This window comes from Epinephelus lanceolatus, chromosome 21, assembly GCF_041903045.1.
Source record: "Epinephelus lanceolatus isolate andai-2023 chromosome 21, ASM4190304v1, whole genome shotgun sequence".
NCBI lineage: Eukaryota > Metazoa > Chordata > Actinopteri > Perciformes > Serranidae > Epinephelus > Epinephelus lanceolatus.
Window position 1 is genome coordinate 8,264,055 of NC_135754.1, and position 24,198 is coordinate 8,288,252.

At 40.3% G+C, this 24,198-nt stretch overlaps 1 protein-coding gene across 1 annotated transcript in view; it reads right to left on the minus strand.

Moving 5' to 3' along the window:
* dnah9 (dynein, axonemal, heavy chain 9) overlaps nucleotides 1-24,198 on the minus strand; it is a 202,293-nt gene that overhangs the window by 82,626 nt on the left and 95,469 nt on the right. Inside the window, 8 exon segments of the mRNA XM_078163039.1 lie at nucleotides 189-269; nucleotides 7,933-8,166; nucleotides 8,425-8,586; nucleotides 12,498-12,640; nucleotides 15,096-15,219; nucleotides 15,530-15,692; nucleotides 18,739-18,935; nucleotides 19,866-20,027. Of these exon segments, the coding sequence (XP_078019165.1) occupies nucleotides 189-269; nucleotides 7,933-8,166; nucleotides 8,425-8,586; nucleotides 12,498-12,640; nucleotides 15,096-15,219; nucleotides 15,530-15,692; nucleotides 18,739-18,935; nucleotides 19,866-20,027 (1,266 nt within the window).

Below are 24,198 nucleotides of genomic sequence, written 5' to 3' on the forward strand. Positions count from 1 at the left end.
ATTCAATTCACCCCTATTGTATTGGGGTCACTGCAGAGATCTCAACAGATGAAAACCTGGGCAGATAAAACCCAAATTATCTGCATGACTAGACACCACTAGAGGTTCTGGACAATAAGTAAGAAAATACTAACACTGAACAATGATATTTTTTCATAGTGTGTCTAAAAAGGAACACATGTTCTTGCCTGGATCAACTTGTCAGCGTCCTCGTTCTTCTGCCTGAGTTCCACTTCCTGAGCAGCCAGCTTGGCCTTAAGGTCATCCACCTATCAGAGGATAAGACAGAGAGAGCAAGAGGTCAGGAGGATGTGGCGGGCTGATAGCTCAGCCGAGACTTAAGAGATCTGGATGAATGAACTGCAGCTCATATTCACTCGACCAGAATGGAGTACTCTCTGTATGTAGGCTTATCAATCTACCCATAATTCAAACTTCAGCATTTTGTCCGTCAAAAAACAAAGAAAAAACATGAAAGAAGACGCATATAGGTATCTTTCAGGACCTTCGCCTTTCTCAAAAGCATAATAACATTACTTCAGACAATGGCTTCTGGCTCGCCTCACCATAGTTTATCACTTGGCAGTTCACAGCTTCGTACCGCAACAAAATTTCTCAGGAAGCTTTTGTGTCTGGCTGTTGTTTGCCAAGAAAGAGTTCTCTCACTGTCTACAATCACAAATGTAGTCAGTTTGTAATCAGTCAGCTTTAGAGATGCTGGCAGGTGTATTTTTTTTTTTTAACTTTGGACAGGCTAGCAGTTTGTCTGGCATTTCTGCCTATGATAAGCTAGGCTAACCACTTCTCGACACCATATATTATATTAATCTCTCAGCAGCAGTGCTAGGGTGCATGAGTTTTATTTTGCAATCCCATGAGATATTTAGTGGCCACTAACACGAGGAGTGCTTTAGACACACATTTGTCCACAGATGTCAAATTTGACGTGATAAAAGCTTTCCCTACCCTCATATGGTCTTACAATGGCCCCTGCACATCAGGGCAGATGTAACATTTGACTTCTAGTGTTTCAATCAATACTGTGACTCTAACATTGCTTGTAAAGTCAATTAATGACTGTTTACAAGAAGAACACTATACAAGTTACCCACGTAGAAATGTATCCAAATAGTTTGAGAGATTTTGAATAATGGCATAAAAATTAAAATTTGTTACAATTAACCTGGTCTCCCCTGATCGACCAGATATTTCCAAGAACAGAGACCAAAGGACTCAAATGCAGAAGAGGAAGAGCTGGTATACTTAAAGATGTTCCGTCGGTCATGTGGACACATACAGGACAAAGGCTAAATGTAAACAAAGTAAACACAGGAATACTCTCAAATGACAGAGTGTGTCCAGTCTACTAACATGGACAGACCACATGCGCTAATATGAGGGGAGTAGTCAATAGAGCAAAGGGGTCGGGCTGCTGACAATAATCTGTTTTTATCCCATTAAATGATATAAGTAGCAATCAGTGTGTGTATCATGGACACTAATGAATCTATCACTATCATCTAATTGAATCTCTTCGAAAGACCGATTGTTTGTTTTCATTGTTTGTATCCACGTTGGATCGTATTAGTAATACAATCGCTGATCGAGCTCAGTGGCAATTTAATTGAAACCTAAACATCTCCTTGATTCTTCAAAGCAATAAAGAGGATTCTGTGGCTTAGGAAAGCTGAGCAAATAAGCTTCACAAAGGGCCTAAACCTTTGCGGATAACATTTTGTGCCCTGCAGGATTGTGCCATGGACCGTGCATGTGACCTTTAATCTATTACTGGAAAAAAATCTTAGTCTGTCCAAGCAGATAAAGGGGCAGGAAAAGATTAATGGCATGCATATCTAGGGAAAAAATTAAAAGCTTTAGGATCAAGAGCTGCTATCAGCACACACACAAACACAAAAGCACACCACCAAGGATGGTTGTAAAGAGAAATTAAAGCTGTTACAAACTCCTCATAACTCCCCAACAAATAGGGCTCTGCATTACCGTCCGACTCCATCAGAATGTTGCACTGGGGAAATAAAAACAGACTGTTTTTCATGCTTGTCTTTCAGCTAATTAACAAACAGGAAATCAGGCCAGAGGGAAGACGGCCCTTTCGGGTTGCGACGATTCCGCGCAAAAGATTCAGTCGAACACTAGACGAGCACCAAGTGAGCCATCAACATGATGAATAGGCAGGGGGGAGACAAGAGAGGGAGGAAGGGAGAGGTGGGGGAGAAGAAGGACAAAGTAATTGGTGGGAGACATGGGTGATATTCAATACATCTGAGCAGCTTCTGTGTTTATCCACTGCAGATGGAAATCCAAGCAGGAAAGCATGTCTGTGCTGTGACTGTATAAAACAACCCACTCTCTCTCCCTGCTGCTGTAAATGTAGATTACAACAACTGTTTCTTAAGGCAAGATAACATTTGATACCAAAGCAGGAGACTACACCCGTTCATCCTCGTGTGTGATGGCTTATGGACTTGTGGTGACTAAGTATAGCTTCATTCATGCAACAAAGAGACATCTGGCTGAGTGTGTGTTTGAAGGGAAAAAGTCTAATTCCAGTTTTTATCCTTTTCAGGGAAACCTGCCATTTTTTATTCTCCTAATGCAAAGAGCTGTCATGGTGCAGCTGATTCCGGTTACAGATGAGGTTAAACACCACTCGGGTGACTGCCAGGAGTCACTAAATGCTGCTAATATTACAGTTTTATATTCATGAATGAGATTTTTTTTTTCAAAACAGTAAGTTGAAATCTCTGAACAATTACTTTGTTGTTGACAACAGATTTGAATTTCTCATTAATTCAAACATATTGCACGTTTTGGCATGTGTGCAAAGTCAGATCGTCTACAATTGGCACTATAATTACTTGCACATGGCTTGCTAATCAAAACTGATGAGTTGATTCTCAGTGAAATTGTCAAACTCCTCAAAACTTCTAAACAGTCTTTCATTGTTTGAGCCATCACAAACAAAACGATCTACTCAATTATCAAAATCTGTCAGGCGTACATGTATATTCCATAAATATCTCTGGCATGGAATGTTTGTGATGTGACGTCTGCTAAAGTGGCACAATGCATGCCAGGTGACAGTAATGAGCTTGGAACCATGATCAACCAATCTTTCTTTTGTTTGTATGGGGTGTTTTTTTGCACTGATGTCATTTTGTGGCAAAATTTCTGTTCACTGTATATGACTTTACATGAAAAATCAAAGGTGAAATTTATGTTTACAGTACATTTAACACAATGCTACACAAGTAAATGTAATGTATCGATTTTTCATATGTATTGACCTTCTGCTGAAACGTCCCAAGCACCAGTTGTGACAAGTGCATTTACAGTACAGAATGTTAAGACTGTTTAAAAATGAGCCACAGCAATTGACAAATACTGCAATACTACTATAAATACTTGCACCAAGACTAGTATGCAAGTACTACTACTTCTACTATTACTACTTCAATTTCAGCTTCTCTTACAACTAGTATTACTACAGCTAATACTACTTGTTAGTAAGTATTATTACTTCTATTGAGGGCTGGGCGGTATGACCTAAAATTTATAGCACGGTATAAATCGAATCCCTTCACGGTAACGGTATATATCGTGGTATAAATTTAAGTGTAAAAGTTATAATAGAAGTGTTTCTGAATGGGTTTTGTAGTCCCTTAGCAAAGCAAAATTGATAAAAAAAAAAAGCAAAGATATAATGTATTTTTTAGAGCATTTATTGTGCAGAATACAGATCTCAAAACTCAAAATTAAAACCCAGTACTCTATGGTGCAAAATGTCCCCTGGGATCTATATCAAAAGGTAATTTCCTTCTTTTAGCAAAATCCTAAATGACTGAGTTGTGTTTTTTCCACCTGGACCTTTATACTCTGCCATTTCTCCTCTAATCATCAGGCTGTAACCTGTGACAGGCTGTTATGATACCACAACTATCACACATTCACATATGGAGTTTTTTGTGGAGCCCCTAGCGTCACATAGGCTTACATTACCAAAGGTTTATGACAAACTCTCTTGCCGAAAACCAACTCCCGTGTGCGCACGGCGAGAGAGGAGAGGGAGAGACGCTGTGCTGCTGCCAGAGGAGACGCTGAATGAGTTCCCTCTGGGCGGTAAGTCGAGAGTCTGAGAAGTCCGGGGCTGTTCATAAAACATTAACTCACTCACTCACAAGTTCTCCAGCAACACATGTTGCACGTGCTACGCTAAATCACGGACGTGAACCAGCTCCTCTTGCTCCGCTGTCTCTGTGCTCGCAGCCATTTTCACACTGAGGCAGGTGCGATGACGTCATCGACAATAGGACGGTAGAGCGCAAATCTCTACCGTGGGCCAAATTTATATCATTTCTACCGTCTACCGCATATACCGTGCAGCCCTACTTCTATTACAACTAGTATTACTGGTACCACTGTTATTACTATTACTTAGGGATCCTGAACCCTCTCAAACATAAAATTCGATGGCTTTTCAAGGAATTTCCAGGCTGAATTCCCTCAAATTCAAGGACCCAACATGGCAGATTGATTTGCTGATCAAGGTTATAGTTACTGTTGAGAATGAGAATGTTCATCATGAGAAAAAGAAAGAGAGAGAAGCTTGAATGTGTGAATACCTTTCAACTGTGCCGTGACACAGGCAGAGATGGCAAACAATATCAAACCATTTTTAATTTCTATTCTTCTACAACATATCTAAACTCCAGCTCTTCTAATGATTAATGTCTATTTACAAAAACTTTTAATGCCTTGATTGAAATTCAAGAACTTTCAAGGATTTCAAGGATCCGAGGGAACCGTGACTACTACAACTGCTGCTAGTACAGCTGCTCCTAATATTACTTCTACTGTTGATACTTGTACTTCTTACTTCTACCACTTTTATGAAACATGCAGCTACTAGGACTATTAATATTACTACTTGAACTACTGTCATTAATACTACATTGTAACAAAGGGTGAGGCACATATGTGTGTGTGCTTTTGTGTGTGAATACAGTGTATGCTTGATCACTGCTCTCAAACGTGCGCACACACACACACACACACACACACACACACACACCCTTTGCTTTAACTCTCCTTGTTTATCATGACCACAGCAGCCCCTTGTGAGCTTGGGATTCTCTTGCACTGAATATTAAATAACAGTACTTATAGCAGCACGGCTATCAGTGTGGATGAACTAACAAACACAGGGTGCATTAATGGTGGCTTGCTGCTGTAAAGGCTGTGCTCTCTAATTAGAAGGCTTCTCAATTACCATACAGCCCCTATATACAGTGTGTGTGTGTGTGTGTGTGTGTGTGTGTGTGTATGTGTGTTGGCTCCTTCCCACAGTAAACGGGTGATGGCAAACAAAAACACAGGACACTCAGTGCCTTCCGATACATTGATGTCACTTATGTGTAAAGGGTGTTTACGCATGTGTGTGATTTTGTGCGGGTGGCGTGTGTGGGCATGTTTATGCAAAGCGGAGAGGATGCAGTATGTAGGTGAAAATTGTGTGTGTGTGTGTGTGTGTGGTTTTACATTTACTTGCACAGTGCCACTATAATTAGGGCTGCTTCATACACAGACCCTGTGTTGCATTATTTATATAACTCTCTTCTGCAAAGGTGTGGAGATGGTAAACATTTGGACAAATGGATCCAGGTGTGGATATTAAAGATGGAAACATCAAATGATGCAAATAAACATTTCCTGAGACAAAATAAAGAGAGGACAAAGAGTCAACCAGGTATTTTTCTACTCTGCGTAAAGCTAAGTAGGGTGATTGGCTGTGTATGGCATATATAAAGTATGGACACCATTACTACTAAGACTAATACTATTTCTACTGCTATTGTGATTATTACTACTTTATCATTCCTTTCTTACAAGTAGAAAACTAACTACAACTATTACTACCATTATTACTGCAATCATTACTACTATACATAGCACTACTTCTATCACACCAGTAAACCAGTGTAAACACTAATGATGTCCTGCTAGGCTGAGCTGTAACATTAGTTTAGTGATGCTAGGCGAGCTAGCAGTAGATACACGCCCCTTTTTACACAGTGATACAGCTGGCAGGTGTGGTCTGGTGGAAAGAAAAAGGTTCCAACATGAAACTGTTCACAATAAGGTCTGTAGATTATCTTATGTAACCATGGCATGATTTCTGGAAAGAGGCATTGCTGTTGAGTTTTTTAAATGTATTTTCTGGCGCTTTAAGCACCACAAGCAAAGTGCTAATTAATTCCATGATAGTAGAGAGAAGGCAGACATCTCTACAACCAATATCCCCAACACTCTGCAACTCACTCCAAAGCAATCTAGATTAATAAAAAGCACTACATGTAACAGTAAAAATATGTAGTTTTGGTTTTGGGATGAACTGTCTGTTTAATATACTATTTCAGATCATTTTCATTCCAAAACAAGATGCCAACCATTAGATTAACAGCTGACACCTCTAGTGAGAACTGCAGTGATTCTCAATTTTAGTCAGTGCCTTAGCTTTTTTTTTTTTTTTTAATTCCAGACAGCTAATGTTGACCAATGTACCCCTGTGCTGTCACTTGAAAGGCATTCATTACCTGGTATGAGAGAATAGCAGCAGTGCTCAGGGTCCCAATGAACAGAGATGGAGCAGCTGTTTGACTGATAAAAGGAAAGCGTAGCTATTTTTCAGCCTGGGTCATAGTCTTGTCATTGTGGCCATTCTGAATATGAGTCATGCTAACCTGGCAGCTACTTCTCTAGCCAGTACATGAGCTAAATAGAAAGCAACCCACAGCTTCACACATGAAAACAAACTGGCATGAAGTTAGCTTGGTTAGCTAGAAAGGGGATTCTTATGCAGTTAGCAAGAAAGATGGCTATCCTAGAGGACTAATTCCTATGTTCATTTTGGTCAAACTCCGACACAAGTGTGAAATTAATATCTATTCCTACTTCTTAAAAGTGAAATCAGAACAGCTACTAAATGGTAATCTAGGATCTAGACAAATCTGTAAGCTTATGTCTTGTATTTGCTCTAGTAAATGCTTCTGGTCCCACTCCTGTTCCAGACCGATTTCCTGTTGACCTGGCCTGAGTTGAGCCAATCACAACTGTTTATCTAATATGCTGTAGGTTTGATATGATGACTGACAACTTGCCTCCACCCTCCAACTGCAGGGGGAAACAAAGCAAGCATAAACCTAGTTTCGTAAAGAGGTGCAGTGTTGAAGCATTTTCAAAAACAACCAAGATGGCGGCAGAAGATGTGGAACTTACTGTTAACATACTATTTTCAAATTCTGATGGCATAACCTGCAACACTCATTCACAGACATATTGATGATGCAAGACCATTTCTGCATGCCATAGTCTGCTCAGAGACCATCTATCAGTGCTATGTCACATATTTTGTTGCCCTGATTGGTTGTGGGTCTATCCAATTGCCTCCAGAGGCCTTCCAAAGTCAAGAATTAACTGTTATGATTAACTTGTAAGCCAACTGATGGATGAGAAGTCCCTAGAGTGCTTTAAAAACAACTATGTTTACAATTCCATGGCATACTCCATATGTTAGTGAGGATCATGGAATATAAACAAAAGCACCAAAGCTGCTGCTAAATGGACTGTGTGGTAAGATTGTTTAGTCAGCTGTTGGACTTTTAAGATCAGCTGTGTAACTGCGACATCATGGGAATTCCGAAATGTAAATGAGGGGTCACGGGCCCCAAACACTAAAAATTGCAAAATTAATTAGGAAAGAACAAATATATTTGAAAAAAAAAAAAAAAGATGTAGTCTAATCCATTTGCTGGCTATGATGGCTCAGAATAGTATGTAAGATAAAGCACTTAAATACAGAATATTTTTTATGAAACCTGGGTTAAGTTCTAAATGGATGCTTGTGGACAGTACCTGAGCGGAGGTGCTGTTGAGCTTCTGCAGGCCGTTCTCCAGCCGCTCCATCTTGGTGGTGAGGTCTTTGCTCTTCTGGCCCAGCAGACTGCGATACAACTTGATCTGTTCCAGGAAAGACTTGGGCGTGGTGTAATTGTAGCGTCGCTCATTGGCCAGGTAGTCCTTGGACATCTGATTGACGCTCATGTGGACGTATGCCATGAATTTACTGACTGATTCTTTCACTTCAGGCTGCAAGAATTATAAATCCCAGAACTGGTCAGTTCACCATTAAAAGAAGATGACTGTGTAGATTTGGCTGGAAAGCAATATTTCCTGAGGCTCGGGTTTCAAATTTAATTTTCGGGTCCTCTGGTCTGCTATTGAAATAAATATCACATTGGTTGTGTCACGGTGCCTGACATTTGAAATTATATTTTCAGAGTGTGAACATCATTTTTGTGGGTGGCTTCGTCCCTGTGTGTATATTAAAGTATGAGCTGTTCTCACCTCAATATTCTCCACCTCCTGGAGGAACTTGAAGCTGACCGACTCCAGCGCCTCCCGCGGCCACTCGTGGAACCAGTCGATGGCTGTGCAGTTCACCACTGCAGGGAACTTCCTGCTGCGAACCCTCAGTTTACTACCAACTGGAGAGAAACACAGAGCCACCTGCAATGCAAGCACAGACAGACAGACACACTCACCAAGGTCAAACACAACTGATAAAGCACCAAGATCATAGTCATTTTCTTTCTCTGTGAGTACAACTGGAGTCACAGTCACACTGAGAAGAAAAAGGCGGGGGATTCCTGCTCTGATTAGTACTTCTTCATGGTCAAGAGGGGGAAGAATGGAAAACTGCGAATTAATTATTTGCAGCTACATCATTAAGCAAATAAAGCCTCCAGCAAGCATGTGAATTAAAAGAGTGTGTTAAGCTATGGGCTACGTCAGACTGATTTTCACTGCTGGAGACTAACAGCTGGCTTGTTGAGAAGCTCAGCCAGATGCTCAATACCATTAGAAACAAACATGCAGAAGGCACACCCAAAGACACTACTGATGATAATCAAGGCTGGAGAGAGAAGTCTCTGCATACTTACCTTACAATTCCTGTGACAAAGGCTTTACGCTGGAGCTTCCCCCAGCTGCTTTCATCGCACTGAACTAAATTGAATATACTTTATTTGAACATTTTGAAAAGGAATATATATACAAAAAAAACAACAACAAATAAAACAGCAATAACCCATACATAACTATGACAATATATGACAGACTTTCAATAAGCAACCTAAATTAACTTTTTACGCTTCAAATGGAGTAGGATGAAGCAACATATTTGTCTAGTCCTACTCCTGTTCTATACTAATCCATCAGTACTCAATCACATAAACCTATTCTCATCCCCACAACTAAACCACTATGTTCATCCTGTTCATACATAATCAACGACACCATTCAGATGAACACTATATATAGGGTTACAGCTTTCCTTTTATAACATTATTTTTTAACATATATCTTAATCATCTTTTCCAAACTGCAACCTTTTTAACTAGTGATTCTTTTATATGAAGCCAGGTCTACATGTGACGTCTTGTCATTAACCTGCTGGGAAACCCATGATCACCTCAATACAACTATCCATAAAGTGAAATGCAGAGAATCTTAATAATATGTTCCCCACAGTACTGCTATCCTGGTATACTACCTGGCAGCAGGTTTGCCATAGTTGGCCATAGTAGAGTTTTGATAACAAAACTGGGGGGGGGGTGGGCACAGTGCAGACAAAACTCCTCAAAAGGAGGCAGAACTAAACATGACCATGTTCTTCATTAATTTTTATATCTCCCCATCATGAAATGGATGGTCATGGAAATCACTTCAATTTCTAGCCTAATCAAAGTGAAATACGTTTCATCGGTTGAATATTATCTGCGATAAATACCACTAGACTAATCAATTTTCTAATTGGTGTTCTATTAGATGTAATATACCAGCAGTGTTAAACAGACTTCAGCAAATCAGGACCAAGTTTAAAACCTAATCCAGAGTGGCAATGTGGGTAAATGAACAGAGAACACTACAAAGACAATCAGTATTTCAGTAAGAGCAACAAATAAAATAAAACACTATTCTTGATTAGATTTTCTGCATCACTGATATGATTACTATGACAAAAAAAAGCACAATGCGATGCATACAGTTTATGCTACTTTAATTGTGTGGCTTTCTTCAGTGGCATTACTTAAAGCTCAATAAGTTTGCATACATATAACGTATCCCTCATCTGGGAATCGTTATCACTTATAAGGCCTTTTCAAACACAACATGATTGGAGCTGTGCTTGCTGCTGGGTTTGGTGCAGCTGTGACTGTGCATGCGCTTTACTTGACACAGCAACAAGCTGTCATGGGGTGTCACAAAACATAGGAAATAATGGGTGTCAGACTGCAGAGACGCCATTGTTGTATTTTGTCTGAAAAGGTACAGAAAGGCACTGTAGATTGCAGATTGACTGTTGACTATAGAGTGACACTATTTCCAAAGAAGTGTAAGGAAATTTTGGGCTGATTTCAATCCCAAAATCTGGACATAAACTGGACCAGGTTAGTTTTGCAGCATGATTTGCCATGGTGATCTAGCCAGGTTACAAGAGGGCCACAACCGTGACACTGAAAGCCCAGGCTTAAGACTCAACATAATTCACAAACCCACAAGTCTCGCTTACACCCCTAAGTTCTGGTGTTGTGTCAGCTGGGTCAGAAGAAAAGTGCCTGGAGCCATTGGTGAGGCATTACTAGCACCAGTGAGAGCAAAAAGTGCACCTACTTAACAGATGGCCTTACAGTTCTGATTTGTGTCTTTGTATTGGCAAAAAATGTTGTAATTTATTCCGACACTTAAATGTGGGCCAAAACTATTCTGGAAATACTAGATTCCACATGCCTTTCCCCAGTTTATACATTCATCAGTCATATCTTGTGAGCCAATTGTGTGCAAAAGTCAGTCAATAATAAACACCAAGAAATGATTAGACACTTTCTACTATCAGTGCACACCAAATACAGTTGCAACAGCCCAATGAAAAATGAATACCAGTATGTGTAAGAGCATTACCTAGAAACAGAACAAATTGCTCTCAAGTTTCTCCTGTTTTTTCCCCTGCGACTCCCCTGTCAATTACGGCCCTATTTTGTTAATATTTGAATAACAGCATATTTATTTGAAAGTGTGCACCTTTTAAGCAACAGTATAAGAAGTCCATTCAGTGAGATTGTTTTGGATTGTTTCATTAGATCAAATTTTCATTTTTCTCGTTTTATCGCTCTCCCATTTTCTTTTCTTTGTCTCCTCGGACAACACCTCGACAACCTTCTTCCTTTTCTTTGTCGCTTCAGCCATGACAACCACGTCTAACTTAGTTCACCTCAGTTCGGCTATTCAAAAAGAGAGGAGGGGGATATGACGAGGAGGGGAATATGACGTATGCCGTAAAGCAGCCAAATTTTGTAGTCTTTTTTGTGTTCAGGTTCCTACGCGATCGCCAAAACTGCATAGTGCCAGTGCAAGTGAAACAGATGCTCTCAAGCAATGACGGAGGCGTCATCCAACCTATTGTGAGTTGATGTACCATCACAAGGATCTTGGATATATATTTTGAGGGCTCAAAAACTCCATTGTGTTGCTTTAAGAGGTCAAAGAAAAAAGTCAAAGATTTGAGAGAAGTCCAAACACATTAATTTAATCATCCTGTAACCCCTTTAGAGACATCTAATGACAACTTGTGGGAGGTCCCAAAAGCCAGGCTAGGAACCACTGGTCCAAACTTAAATCTACTCCTAGGTCTGATTTTAGTAATGATTTAAATGTTTGTCTTGGGAATTAAACTGGTGCTCACCATGCAGAGTTAGTTCTAAATCTGACTGCCAACATTTTTTGAAAAGCGCCCTTTCCATCCAGACAGACAGAGAGCCAAATAGTTAGAAATCCACTCTTTACAAGCCCGTGCTCATGGGATTGCCTTCCCAATTTATTCACTCTCCAACCCAGAGAGGCTTGAGCTGGGAGCGAGAAGGGGAGGTGGAGGATGTGGGTGGTGGTGGTGCAGCACACTGTAATAATGACAGGATAAGCAACCCCCTGGAATCCCTCTCTCCCAAGGGGGAACAAAGCGGCTACATGTTGGTGAAATTATCTGCAGCTAAACGGCGGCTTTTCTGCTCATGCCGGTGATTTATAACGACGTCCACTGCCTCTGAAAGCATTCAAGTTCATCTGAAAATGTCAGCAAAGAAAATTGTCTAGGGAAAGGCTTCATCATAAAGCCAGCTGTTTATCCAAGTATGAGGGTTTTTTTATTTTTGAATCGTCAATTAGAGTGTGAGGCGGCATGTTATTGCTATATTAAGAGAGGGTGGAGATCATGTACGGACGGAGTTCTATGAGAGAAATTTATGACAAACTTCCCTCTAAGGAGAGCCGCTGAGAGCAACTTTCTCTGGATGATTAGTGGTAAACTGCAGAAGAACACAGTTTTTTTGTCCTGTGCTTGTCTGACTATCTGACTGGTTCACCTTGAGCTGTCGGCGAACCCGGTCGATGAAGAACTTCCAGCAGTTTTCTCTCGTATCCATCAATCCCGAGCCGCGGACCTCTGGCCTCACGCTGCCAATGATGTTCTCCATCTCGTCATCTGGGAACAGGTCAGGAATCTCTCCTTGAATGGACAAAATCACACACGTTATCACTGGGAAGACCACCAAGATTGTGGCAAGCAGTCATTTTGATTTCTCTCTGTTAAACTTGTGCAAGAACTTGCTAGAACTTTCTTATCTTCTTAGGATCTGAACTGACACTGAGACTCTTTTATCAAATCTGGGTGTGTTAACAGAGGTGGTGGCAGCAGGAGTTCATACACAGGGCTTATGCTAATGCACAGATCTGCTTTAAGTCACAGCCTCACAAGAGGAGCAGAGCAGGGACTGTCGACATATATACAGCACCTAAAAATTGTCAGTATCAAGCCTGATCTAAGTTCACGTTTGTGTTTCACTGTACTTTTTTTAAACTTGTTTTTTTTATTTTTATCAGGCACTTCCAGTTGCTTGACTTTTGACCTAATGTCCCTCCGTTTAATCATTTTTATATTTTAAAAAAATTACACTGATTGATTACGCTTGAAAACTAGTAAAAGACTGCTTTATCAAAACTAAATACAGGTGAAAAATAAAGACGGATGGCAAGGTCATCATCTCTACCATGTTTTTCTCTTAGTTTAAACACATTATCAAGAAGAGCTCAGCTTTGCACTTCTTCTCTTTAGCTCATGAGTCTCTAGTAGACATGGACAAGCTAGTACGGTCGCCAACAAGGGGCGCATTTACACCTTCATTGGTCTTTGTCTGTTGCATGATCATTAGCTCAAAAGTTGTAATTGTCATTTGGACAGTCCCTCTCTTAAATGGAATGAGACCATAAGCAAGAAACAACAAACAGGTCTACTGGTGACCAGTGTACGTCTACTACTTTTGGTGGTAACTAGAAATGTAACTCATCACTTTTTAAAATCAAATAACACCATTCTGATTACTGTAATTTAGATGGGCTTGTTACTTTGGTCTTTATCATAGGAGACAAACGCAGCATGCGCCCTGGATTTTTTGACAGGGGTAGGGGAAGAGAAGGCGACTACTGCAATGTTTCTGTAAGTTATTAATGACTCAGTGTTACTCTGAGGAATGCAGGACCCATGGGTCGACGCGAGCTAGTTTACTGTACAAGGGTGACTCATCCAGCCTTATGACGGCTCAGTAAATGCAGTGAATCCTCAAATCAGCATAAGACTGTTAGCATACACAATTGAGGCAATATGAGCTTGCTTTCCTGGAAATATGGACGTTATTTTCCCTCCATAAGTTAAGGACAAATAGGCCTACAGTGGCGTAATCTATGTGCAGTATTTAAATAACTGTTACCTTTCAAGGATAAACCTCAGTATGTTTAAGTTTTTGATAATAGCTTTCATCACTTTTATTTCAACTGGCCTATCATGATAAGAACTTAGTGTCAAATGTCTGAGAGAGAGTTGTTATCTTATTTTACTCTGCCAAGGAGGATTAAAATCTGATGTTGCTTTATTTAAGGTCTGTTGTGGCTACAATAAATAGGCCTATCAAAGCATCTTGTGCTTTATTGTTCCACTACTTATTTTTCATCATGGTGATAATGGGTACTATCAAAGATAAAGTTTGACAGTTATCTTGTCTCACATTGTCCCACAACACTGAAATAATATAGCTATGCGTGCAAAGTCACTTTCCCTTATAATAATTACTTTAATATGCAGTATTTATTGAAGTAATTCAATCATTTTAAAGAGCAGTAAGTAGTTACTGTACCTAATTACTAATTCTCAGTGACATGCACAACACTGCTGGTAAAATATGGTGTGTTAGCATCTTGTTTCGCTTTTGTGATAAAAAGTAAACACTGAAATGTTTATTTGTGACACGCTAAAATGTATTGTTGAGTAGCATGTAGTGTAATAGTGAATAAAGAGAGTTCAGCAAACTGACTCAGTAATGTCAGTTACAAAGCAATATACATCCAAATTTTGCTAACATTAGCCCCCATAACTTCTGGTCACACCACCCCAAGTTAAGCTGCAGGAGAAAACCTGCATTGAATCAAGCAAGTAGATGTTTTATTCTGAAGAATTCATCCTTTTATTTGTATTGAAAAATATGAATTATTTATCCTCTTAGAAGTACAAACAGTAGTCAGTAGTTTGTCTTCAACTTTGAAATAGAAAAGTTGAAAAGTATTGTTGTTGTTTGCATCTGTTGGTTGGCATACGCCATCCTTTCCAGCACAAAAATTATAAAGCAAATTCACTTATGCAAACTAACTGCCAAACTATTGCACTGCAAACATCAGTACATAATAATTTTAGTTTCCGATTTCATAATGCTTTATATTGCACCCTTCAGATTTGGAGTATAAATCTGGATGTGATTCCGGCCTTGCTTGCAATGCTTCACAATGATGTGTTGTAGATGATGAATAATGCTGCAGAAAAAAATGCCATCACAGTGATTTGTTGCTGTGGCAAAGCAAAAGCATTTCTCTCTTGCAAAACATGACACACAGTAATTAGCGAAGCCTGCCGTTACCAGATGCCAACAGATCGTTGACCAGAACGAGGAACTTCTCGTCTGCCACTTGGGCGTCAGTCATTAGGAATACGGTGCCAATATTCTTCACGCCAGCTTTGATGTAGAGGGACGCCAGGTCACTCTGGGTGACAGGGAGAGAGAAAGACATGGGGTGGGAGAGTGACACACATAATGAGATTTGGCTGTGAGAGGGCTAGAGATTTGTTATTTTGCAGTGGTACATGCCTGAGACCTGAATCACTGTGAGGATACTCTGTGGATTACCAGTACTGTGTTTACTGTAGGGATTAAGTCTACAACACCTCCATGTTTAGAATTAAACCTCACCTTGCTGCAGGAAACCATTTGATACTTAATATGTGACTAATTGAGTTGTTCAGTTGGATGTTTTTACAGTCTGGTATGTTTTTGCAATGTAATCCTCCGCATACCTTGAGGTCGGTAATACTGTATCCTTTTCTCAAGGTGATCTGGAAAACCTCCAGACTGGAGATGAAGGCAGCCAGTCGGGTCAGACTCTGCTTGCCACTGCCACCCACTCCGACCAGCAGCGCATTCCCCCGTGGGGACTCCAGGATTCGGTTTATACGGCAGCTACATGCGGAGGTGAAGACAGTTGGGGGAGGGAAAGGTGTGAGGGAGGAATCGGTGGAAGGGTGAGATACCGTAAAAGGTAGAGGGAGGCGAGCCAGATAAAGACAGTCTCTGACTCATAAGACAAACAGCCAAAGACAAACAAACACACTTAGTTTCTGTCTCCTCTCTCTGCTTTCATACTGCCTGTCACCACCATATTCACCACTCTGTTTCATTAAGATGTACCAGCACCAAATGTGAACACTACTGTGCTCCTGACAATCTTTGTGCCTTCAGGAAAGCAAGAAGAAAGGTCCTCATGTCCATCCATAAAATGAATTGATTTCATTTTTATTTTTTATTGCTTCATTTGAGGTCGTTGCCAAGAGCAATAAACAACACATTTTAACTGTTATCACTACTTACATACCAATTGACACTTCAACTGTTTACATGGCACACACCTCAACTTACTTTAACACTTCCACTGAAATTTCAATTGCTTTCCTAGCTTACACCTCGATTGACAGTTTAACTGCTTTAACTGCTCACAAGTCAACTCAGAAATTAGAGCTGTAACAATAAATCGATTAGTTGTCAACCTTATAAATCTATAATAAACTATTTTGAGTACATTTTCAAGGAACAAAAATCAAAAACTCTCTGATTCCAGCCTCTTAAGTGTGAATATTATCTGGTGTCTTCAATTCTCTATGACACTAAACTGTATATTTTTGGGTTGCGGACAAAACAAGACATCTGCAGATGTCATCTTGGGCTTTTAGAAATACTGATTGACATTTTTCACAATTTTCTGATATTACATAGACCAAACAACTAGGGCTGGGAACTGAAATCCAAATGAAATCCAGGACAAATCATAACACAGATTTCATTGTCTCATTTCAGCGCGAATGTCAGCAAAAGCTAGTGTGCATGAGAGAGAGAGCCAGAGAGTGAACAGGTTAGGCTATTTGTCAATGAAAACATGCTACAACACCTCATGACCCAAGCCAAGTTCCCATGTCTTACCTACCACTTGCTCAATAAAGTGGCAAGAGTTAGCCCTGAAGTTAGCAAGCTATGTTAGGTACCAAAGTTACCCTTTAAATTGTAAATATACTTGCAATTACATCAAATACACCTCTAATAATGTCATCTACTTTTACCTAACACTTCAGCTATACTCAATGCTTCATCTTCAACTGACACTTATAATCATTTTTGGCGCTTCAACTTCCACTGACACTTCAACTGCTTTAAGTGCTTTAACCTAAACTGCAACTCCCAAACACCTCCATTTAACTCTGTTTCACATGCGAAGATGTAACATTTTAAGAGATGGGAATCTGTTTATGGGTTATGCACCTGTAATTTTCAGCTTAAGTGAGAATACTTTTATTTCCTTCAGAAAATTTAGCCTTTGTCTTTTGTACATTTATCAGTCATCTTACTTATTAAATAATAAGAACCTAAATGCTAATGTATTATTCTAGAGCATTCTGTTTCATGCTAACATTTTACAAAACACCATGCTGAGCATCAAACAGATACAAGTACTGACCTTTAAAAACAAGAAGTTGGCAATTGTATTATTCAGACTTGTGGATTCATAAACAGAAAACAAAATATTATCTGCTGTAGTCCAGTTTGTCTTTAAAATATCAAACAAGCACATATTTATGCACAATACAGGGCTTTGACCTACACACTACAGGACAACATTTTTTGTCTTTTTTTTCCTCAGATCACTTATATTTGGTTTTTAAAGAAAAAGAGTCTAATGATGCGTTTGTCCATTTCCCATAACTTTCTGACTTCCCTACCTTGTCTGTGGCTCTCAGCCAACTGGTTCCTACTTAAGACACAAATCCTCAAAAATGCTACACAAATATTTAGCTTCATTTTTTAATTTAAAAAGGCTCAGTGATTTCCTATGACAGCACTGTAGATTTCAACAGACACCATACAAACAGGAGGAAATAGTCCATTTGTTGAGGACTATTTTACAGCCCCAGGACGATGTATGAGGTGTAAAAATACACTACAGTGCCCATTTTTGTGATAAGTAAGGAACACACTGTTGAACCCCCAGATATATACAAAAAATATATGAAAATATGTATACTATTTTCTTTCTACCACCACACAGGAAGGAAGTGTACATCTACTGCTAGCACCACTGAACAAACTAAATTTGAAGCTCAGCCAAGGAGTATTTACATCGAATGTTTACATCTCACATGATCGTTCATGAGTAGACACAATGCCATCTGGTTCCATTATATTAGAGGGAAGGCAGACATCTATATTGCAAATGTCTCCAACACTCGGCAAATCACACCAAAAGAATCCATAATCCACTAACACACAGCACTACAGCAGTGATACTCAAGTAATGGCTGACAGGCCAAATCAGGCCCCCCAACCATTTTCTAATTTACAATAAAAATAACTCGATTCACAGTGGGAATTGTTTTTGTACCTTTAACATACATAACAGTGCATTCGAAAAAGCATCAAAAAAGAGCTTGTTTATCAAAAAAAGTGCCCTACAAAGGTCCCGGCTTAGCCCATGTTGTCCTTAAATCCTAGACAAGCCTTCATGTACATGTGCAAGCCTGCTGCAAGAGGCTCCTGGACTCCTGTCATTTTCCAAAAGTAGCCCCAAAGCAGAGCAAGCTGAGAATCCATGCACAACAGGTAAAAGAAAAAAATATTTTTGATTTGGAGTTGAACTGTTCCTTTAACTTTTTTTTTTTTTGTACTTTCACATTTTTAGACTGAAGCAAAACCTATCCCACTCTCTGCATTTTTGTAAGCTGTCATGATGTATGCTGGATTACTTTTAACAGATTTGCCTGTCTCTGCTTGTGACAGTCTGTAAAATAGAACTGTAAATCCTAAAATACCTGGGAAGCCAGTTGAGTTCCTTGACAGACATAAAAGAACTGACAAAAACACTTTTTTCTTTACTCTTTTTTTTTTACCCCCATGCATACACACACACACACACACACACACACATACAGTCAGTCCCCGGGGTTCCAAAACTTCCACTCACATGTGAGCCATGGCGTCCTCAAACAGCACCAGGTTTAGTGTGGCGTTGACCTCATTGTAGCTGTCCAGCACCTCTAGCAGGGTTTTATTGAGGCTGCTCCAGGATTCCACAGCCATGTATCTGGCCTCCCCCAGCCCACGGGCAAAGTGGCAGTACAGGTTCATCTCCCTGGTCTGCTCCAGAGTGTCCTCCATGTCCTAGGGGAGAGACGCGCACACACACACACACACACACACACATACATACACACAAATATTGCAGGGGTAAACATACAAAGCCACACACTTCCCCTGTCAGCATAACATTAGTGTTATGCTTAAACAGTCTGGACAGGGACACAGCTGAATATCACAGCTGTGCAGAGGGTGACCTAGTTCATTTTCACCCTGGCAACTGTTGGGCCCCGAAAATTTCACTGGAGAGATTTTGCGTGTCTCTTAGGGATGCTTGTTTTCTCTGCTAACTTCCATTGGCATGAAGCCACGGTAGGTGTGATGAATGTTGTTGTTTTTATAAATTCACATCTTTATTATATTCTGATGCTGTCTTCATTTTCATAATATCATATGCACTTGCTTTCAGTGCAACAGCCTCTAAAGACTTCCTTGTTTGCATGTAAAAATAGCAAGAAAACATGCTGCATATTGCTCTGTGGCACTGGGGCAAATTGTCCTAAGTTTACAGAAGGTGCCAACTCTGAATAATATATTCTGGAGTGGTAAGTATTATTCTCTCTCCTTCTCTCTCTGCGGGTGTGTGTACACATATACTTGTCAGGTTCTTCATTGTGGCATGACTAGTGTGCATGCGATAGAGCCAGAGAGGGTAGTGAGGGGAGCATTGGACAGAAAACCATTAAAATGTTTTCCAATTTGCCGGGCTGACAGCGCAGACCCTGACAGCCAGACCCCCATACCACACTGATTAATATTCTCTCCAACCCTCTCCTGGCCCTCATACCCCCCCCCCCCAATTCCTTTTTCTCCTCTCCACTTTCTCCTCGCTGTGTTGGCCACTGATGTCCAGGTTCAGACACAGAGCAGGCAGCCTAATGATTTCCCCCTTCTCCCCCCCTAACCTCCAGCCCCGTTCTTGTCTTCCTCTGCTGAACTTTGTAAAACTCTCACCTCGTAGAACTTTTTTACTGTGTCCGCCTGCAGCTTATCAAAGACCTGGAAGTCCTGCTCCTCTACTAGCTTGTCTCTGTAGACCCGGTTGGACTCGTGCAGGTAGATTTTCAGCAAGTCCGGAGGGGCTTTTAGACACTCACCGGTACAGAAGAGAATGCCCTGGGCAGAGAGGGGAGAGAAAAAGGCTTAGACTTTCATTCCAGAGGCTGATTTGGCCCATTTACACCACAACAAGGACGGAAATACAGCACAGTCACTGTGGGTAAATCAATGGATATTGAGTGGGCATGCTGTTAGTAGGTGTGTCAGAGAAACTCAGAAAATAATGGCGGTGCTTTTCTTTCATCTCACTGTCTCAGAAGTATTGCTGCATGTAGAGATAAGTTCTGTGGGCAGGTGCTGGATGGAAGAATTATGAAAAATCAAGGAAAGAGTCTGCTTGTGACTGTAATGATTCCACAGTGTTTATTTTCAAACAAGAATAAGGCCGTGTCCAAAATCCCTTCCAATAAACTACACAGTGCAGTATATTTGTGTCTGCCATTTCATTTGAGTATCCCAATTCTGGGGTTGAGGTTTACTTCCTATACACTGCACTGGAAAATTACCACAATAAAATGAAAAAAAGTGGTGTTTATAGTGAGTACTCTACTTTCTGCTAACAATCCCACAATGCTTTGCATTTCATACAGGTGAAAATTACCACTGTTTGACTCTGCCATCAGTGTTCAAAGTATTAGAGTATATAAAATAAAAGAATAATAAGTAAAGAACAGAATAAAAATGGAAAGTATTAAAGAGCAGTTACACTCACAATGACAAAATAAGCAGTTTACAAACACTACCCATGACCAGAGCTGTACTGAATTATAAGTGTCATAGTGGCGTAGTGGTGTGGTTAGTGCAGTAGCAGCATACCACAAACTATGGTGTACACCACAATAACATAAAGTAGTGTAACATAGTGTGGTATAAATATAAGGTGAATTACTGTATATGTATATGTGTGTATGTGTGTATACATATATATATATATATATATATATATATATACACATACATATATATATATATATATATATATCATATTGGTATAGTATAACATAATGTACAGTACAGTTCAGCAATAAAGCACAGGATATAAGGTTTTATAAAGTATAGTAAGTGCATAATAGAGAATAATTTCATAGAATAAAAGTATTACTACAACTCAATAACAATAAATATAGTATAACAGAATATAATAAATACCATATAAATTTGGTGTGTAATATTTGCATATAACAACTGAATGACTTCAGACAGCTCTGTGAGGCTGAGTTTAATGCTAATGTCAGCATGCTAACTGTTCAGTACATCTTACAAGGGTCTTATTTAAAATATAAAAGTAACACACACCAAGAATTAAAGCAAGGTGATGATAACTGGCAGTAGACTTGATTATACTTACCATGGTCTTAAACAAGTTTGCAATGCTAACCACATGAGTCTAGTGTGCTAGCATGTTAACATTTGCTAATTGGCACTAGACACAAAGTATTTGCAGCCATTTTTTTCCAGAGAAAAAGAGGGAGGGGAAAAAATACAGACCAAAGGTACTAAAAAGCATACTTGCATAAATACTGTACATGGATATTCTGGCCACCTTACATACATGGATTACTTCCATTTGTAAAGTCACCAGAATAAACAAATGCAGGCAAAGTAATACAATTACCAAGAAGGAATGAAAGGAGGGTTAGGGAAATAGTGGGGTAAAGATATGGGAGGCTACTACTGTTAAGTGTTTGCATTAAATTTGTTTGCATATAGTCTAAAAAGGGTGTCAAGATTGTTGGCACCTTTTCAGGGAGCCCTGAACTACCGCATGTGATTTTTCTCAGTTTGAAAAAGCTAACCAGATGATGGGGGTCGATGGAAATCATGGGATCACCAAAGTTACAACAGTTCATCCTGTGCGCCAACATGTAGAAAAAAACATCTCTCCCCTCCCCTCTGTGGATGTGTGTACCAAACTTTGTGCCCGTCCATACAGTACTGTAGATGTGGACATATTTGACTGGATAAGTAAAATGCTTGACCAGATTGAGGTGCTACATAAAAATGTCAGGGGATTAGTCATTATGATTCATCTTACGGTGGCCATGAATATCTTTACCACATTTTACGGCATCTAGCTAGTATTTATCAAGCTACTTAACCACAAAACAAAAAATGTCAACCCCATGATGGTGCTATAGGAAAAGTCAGGGGATCCTTCATCCTCTGAGGACCATGAGGGTCTCAACCACATTTCACGGCAATCCATAATAGTTGTTGTCGTATTTCTGTCTGGACATAAGTGGTGGTCTGACTAACCGACAGACGAGCCAACATTAGCATCCACAGAGCTTCCACTTGGCTAACACAGCTGAAAACAGATGTGTTTTTCTGTGTGTAATTCCTTCTTCTCATCATCTTCTGTTCAAAATAGCTCAAATTTAACAGAAAATCATGACAATGAGCAGATGAGTGTTTAGTGGATGATGGATGATTAATGTGTCTCTAGAGGCGGCCTCTGTGACGTGTTGGCTTTCCCACCGGGCCATTCATTATGCAGTCAGGCAGAACCCTGCGCAATCTAGGAGCCTCACAAAACAGGTGCCGTATAGGATGAGGAAAGGGACAAAGAGGCGCCCAGGCACTGTTTGTTCCCCTCTGCGCACTGTCACCCAGGAGGCAGAGGCAGAGGCAAGCAGATGTTGTGTGTTTCCAGCCCCAGAAGTTATTCCAATCAACAGAATCATCTCCGGGGGTAAAGCCAGCTGAATCTGATCCGCCTTCATATCTGAGCCCGCCGAATGTGACAATTGGCTGCTAAATCCACTGTGTAATGGTGCAGATGGGTGGTGTGCCTGTGTGTGCGAACATTTGCATGGATGTGTGTACTGAAGATTCAAACTGAGCCAGAATTGTCACCGCTACTCTAGATCTACAAAAATCAAGATGTTTTCCAGAGTATATGTGAAAACTATAATCATTTGACTTTTAATAGATCTGTCTTTTTCTACTCCATTTCATTGCTGAAAGGTATCAGTCATGATACACTGTATTTACTGTGTAAAAAGTGTGCCCGAGCAAAACAAAACACCATATGGCAACCTATGTAACAGTCATACTCACAGGCTTAGCTGTCCGTTGTACCGATCGAACAAACGGCGCAGCACTCACAAACTGAGAAGGAGTGAGAACTTTGTTTTCCTTCTATCCAGCAGACTTTGGCAGACTATCTCATCCTCCCTGTCCCTGATCTTTCATTGCTTTGTTCGACTCAGAGGAGAGGGATTAGAGAGTTCTGGGTTTCGGCATGTATCTGTCTGTCTGTGGGGCCGTCTGCAGCGGGCACGCTTTCCTCGTAGTCTGACAGATGCTCTGAGCCCCAAACAATGCTTCCCCCACTAACAAATGCACCCAGCTGACTATCCACGAAACATCATACAGACATATTGTGCAGTCAGTACAGTTCGACTTCAGAGTCTCTCTGCACCGCAGGTCTCTTGTACTCTCTTTCTTTCTCTTTCCCTTGTCTCTGTCCTCCTCTCTCACTACGTCCATCTTTCCCCCTCATCTCCTCCCTCGCCTCTTGAGCTTCGAGGAGCTCATTTAGGCTGACGTGGGGAAGACAGGCCCTCGGATATGCCCGCTGGTCATGGCAGAGAATGAACATTGGCAAACAGAGCTCTCTGACAATGCTCCCAGTCGTATGCCAAACTGTTTGTCTTGCCCTCTAAGTGGAATTTGGCTACTGTACTTCATTTATAGAACGTCTAATTTAACATCCACGGGGCATAATGATTGCCCCAACGCATTGAGAAAGTAGAGATTTATGGTGACAGAGAGCAGAAAGATGGAGTACTGCAACAAAGTAAGTGGTAAAGGACAAAGTGGAGAAGTAATAGAGAAAAAAGGGGAAAAGAAAGGACACTACTGGCATAAGCTCCTACTTACTATTCAACAAATAAACCCCTAACCTGAGAACTTTGTCAGCAAATAATAGCAACAATACTCTTGTAAAAATGCAACCTTGAGTGTTGTCTGGCCCCGCTCCTTTTGTCACGTTAAAAACACCTTTGCAAGGGGGGTTGCAAGCTCTCACAGAGTCTCTGAGCTCAGTTCTCTGGCTCATTAGAGTTAATCATAATGAGACGGTTGCCTTCGGCTACATCTCCAAGTTTCAAAGTTTTAAAAAACAAAGTGAAATACAAAAAGTCCACCAATTATTTCAGCTGAGGCAAACATTTGATCTGTCAAGCCAGAAAACACTGAGTGACAACCATTTAGGCCTCATGCT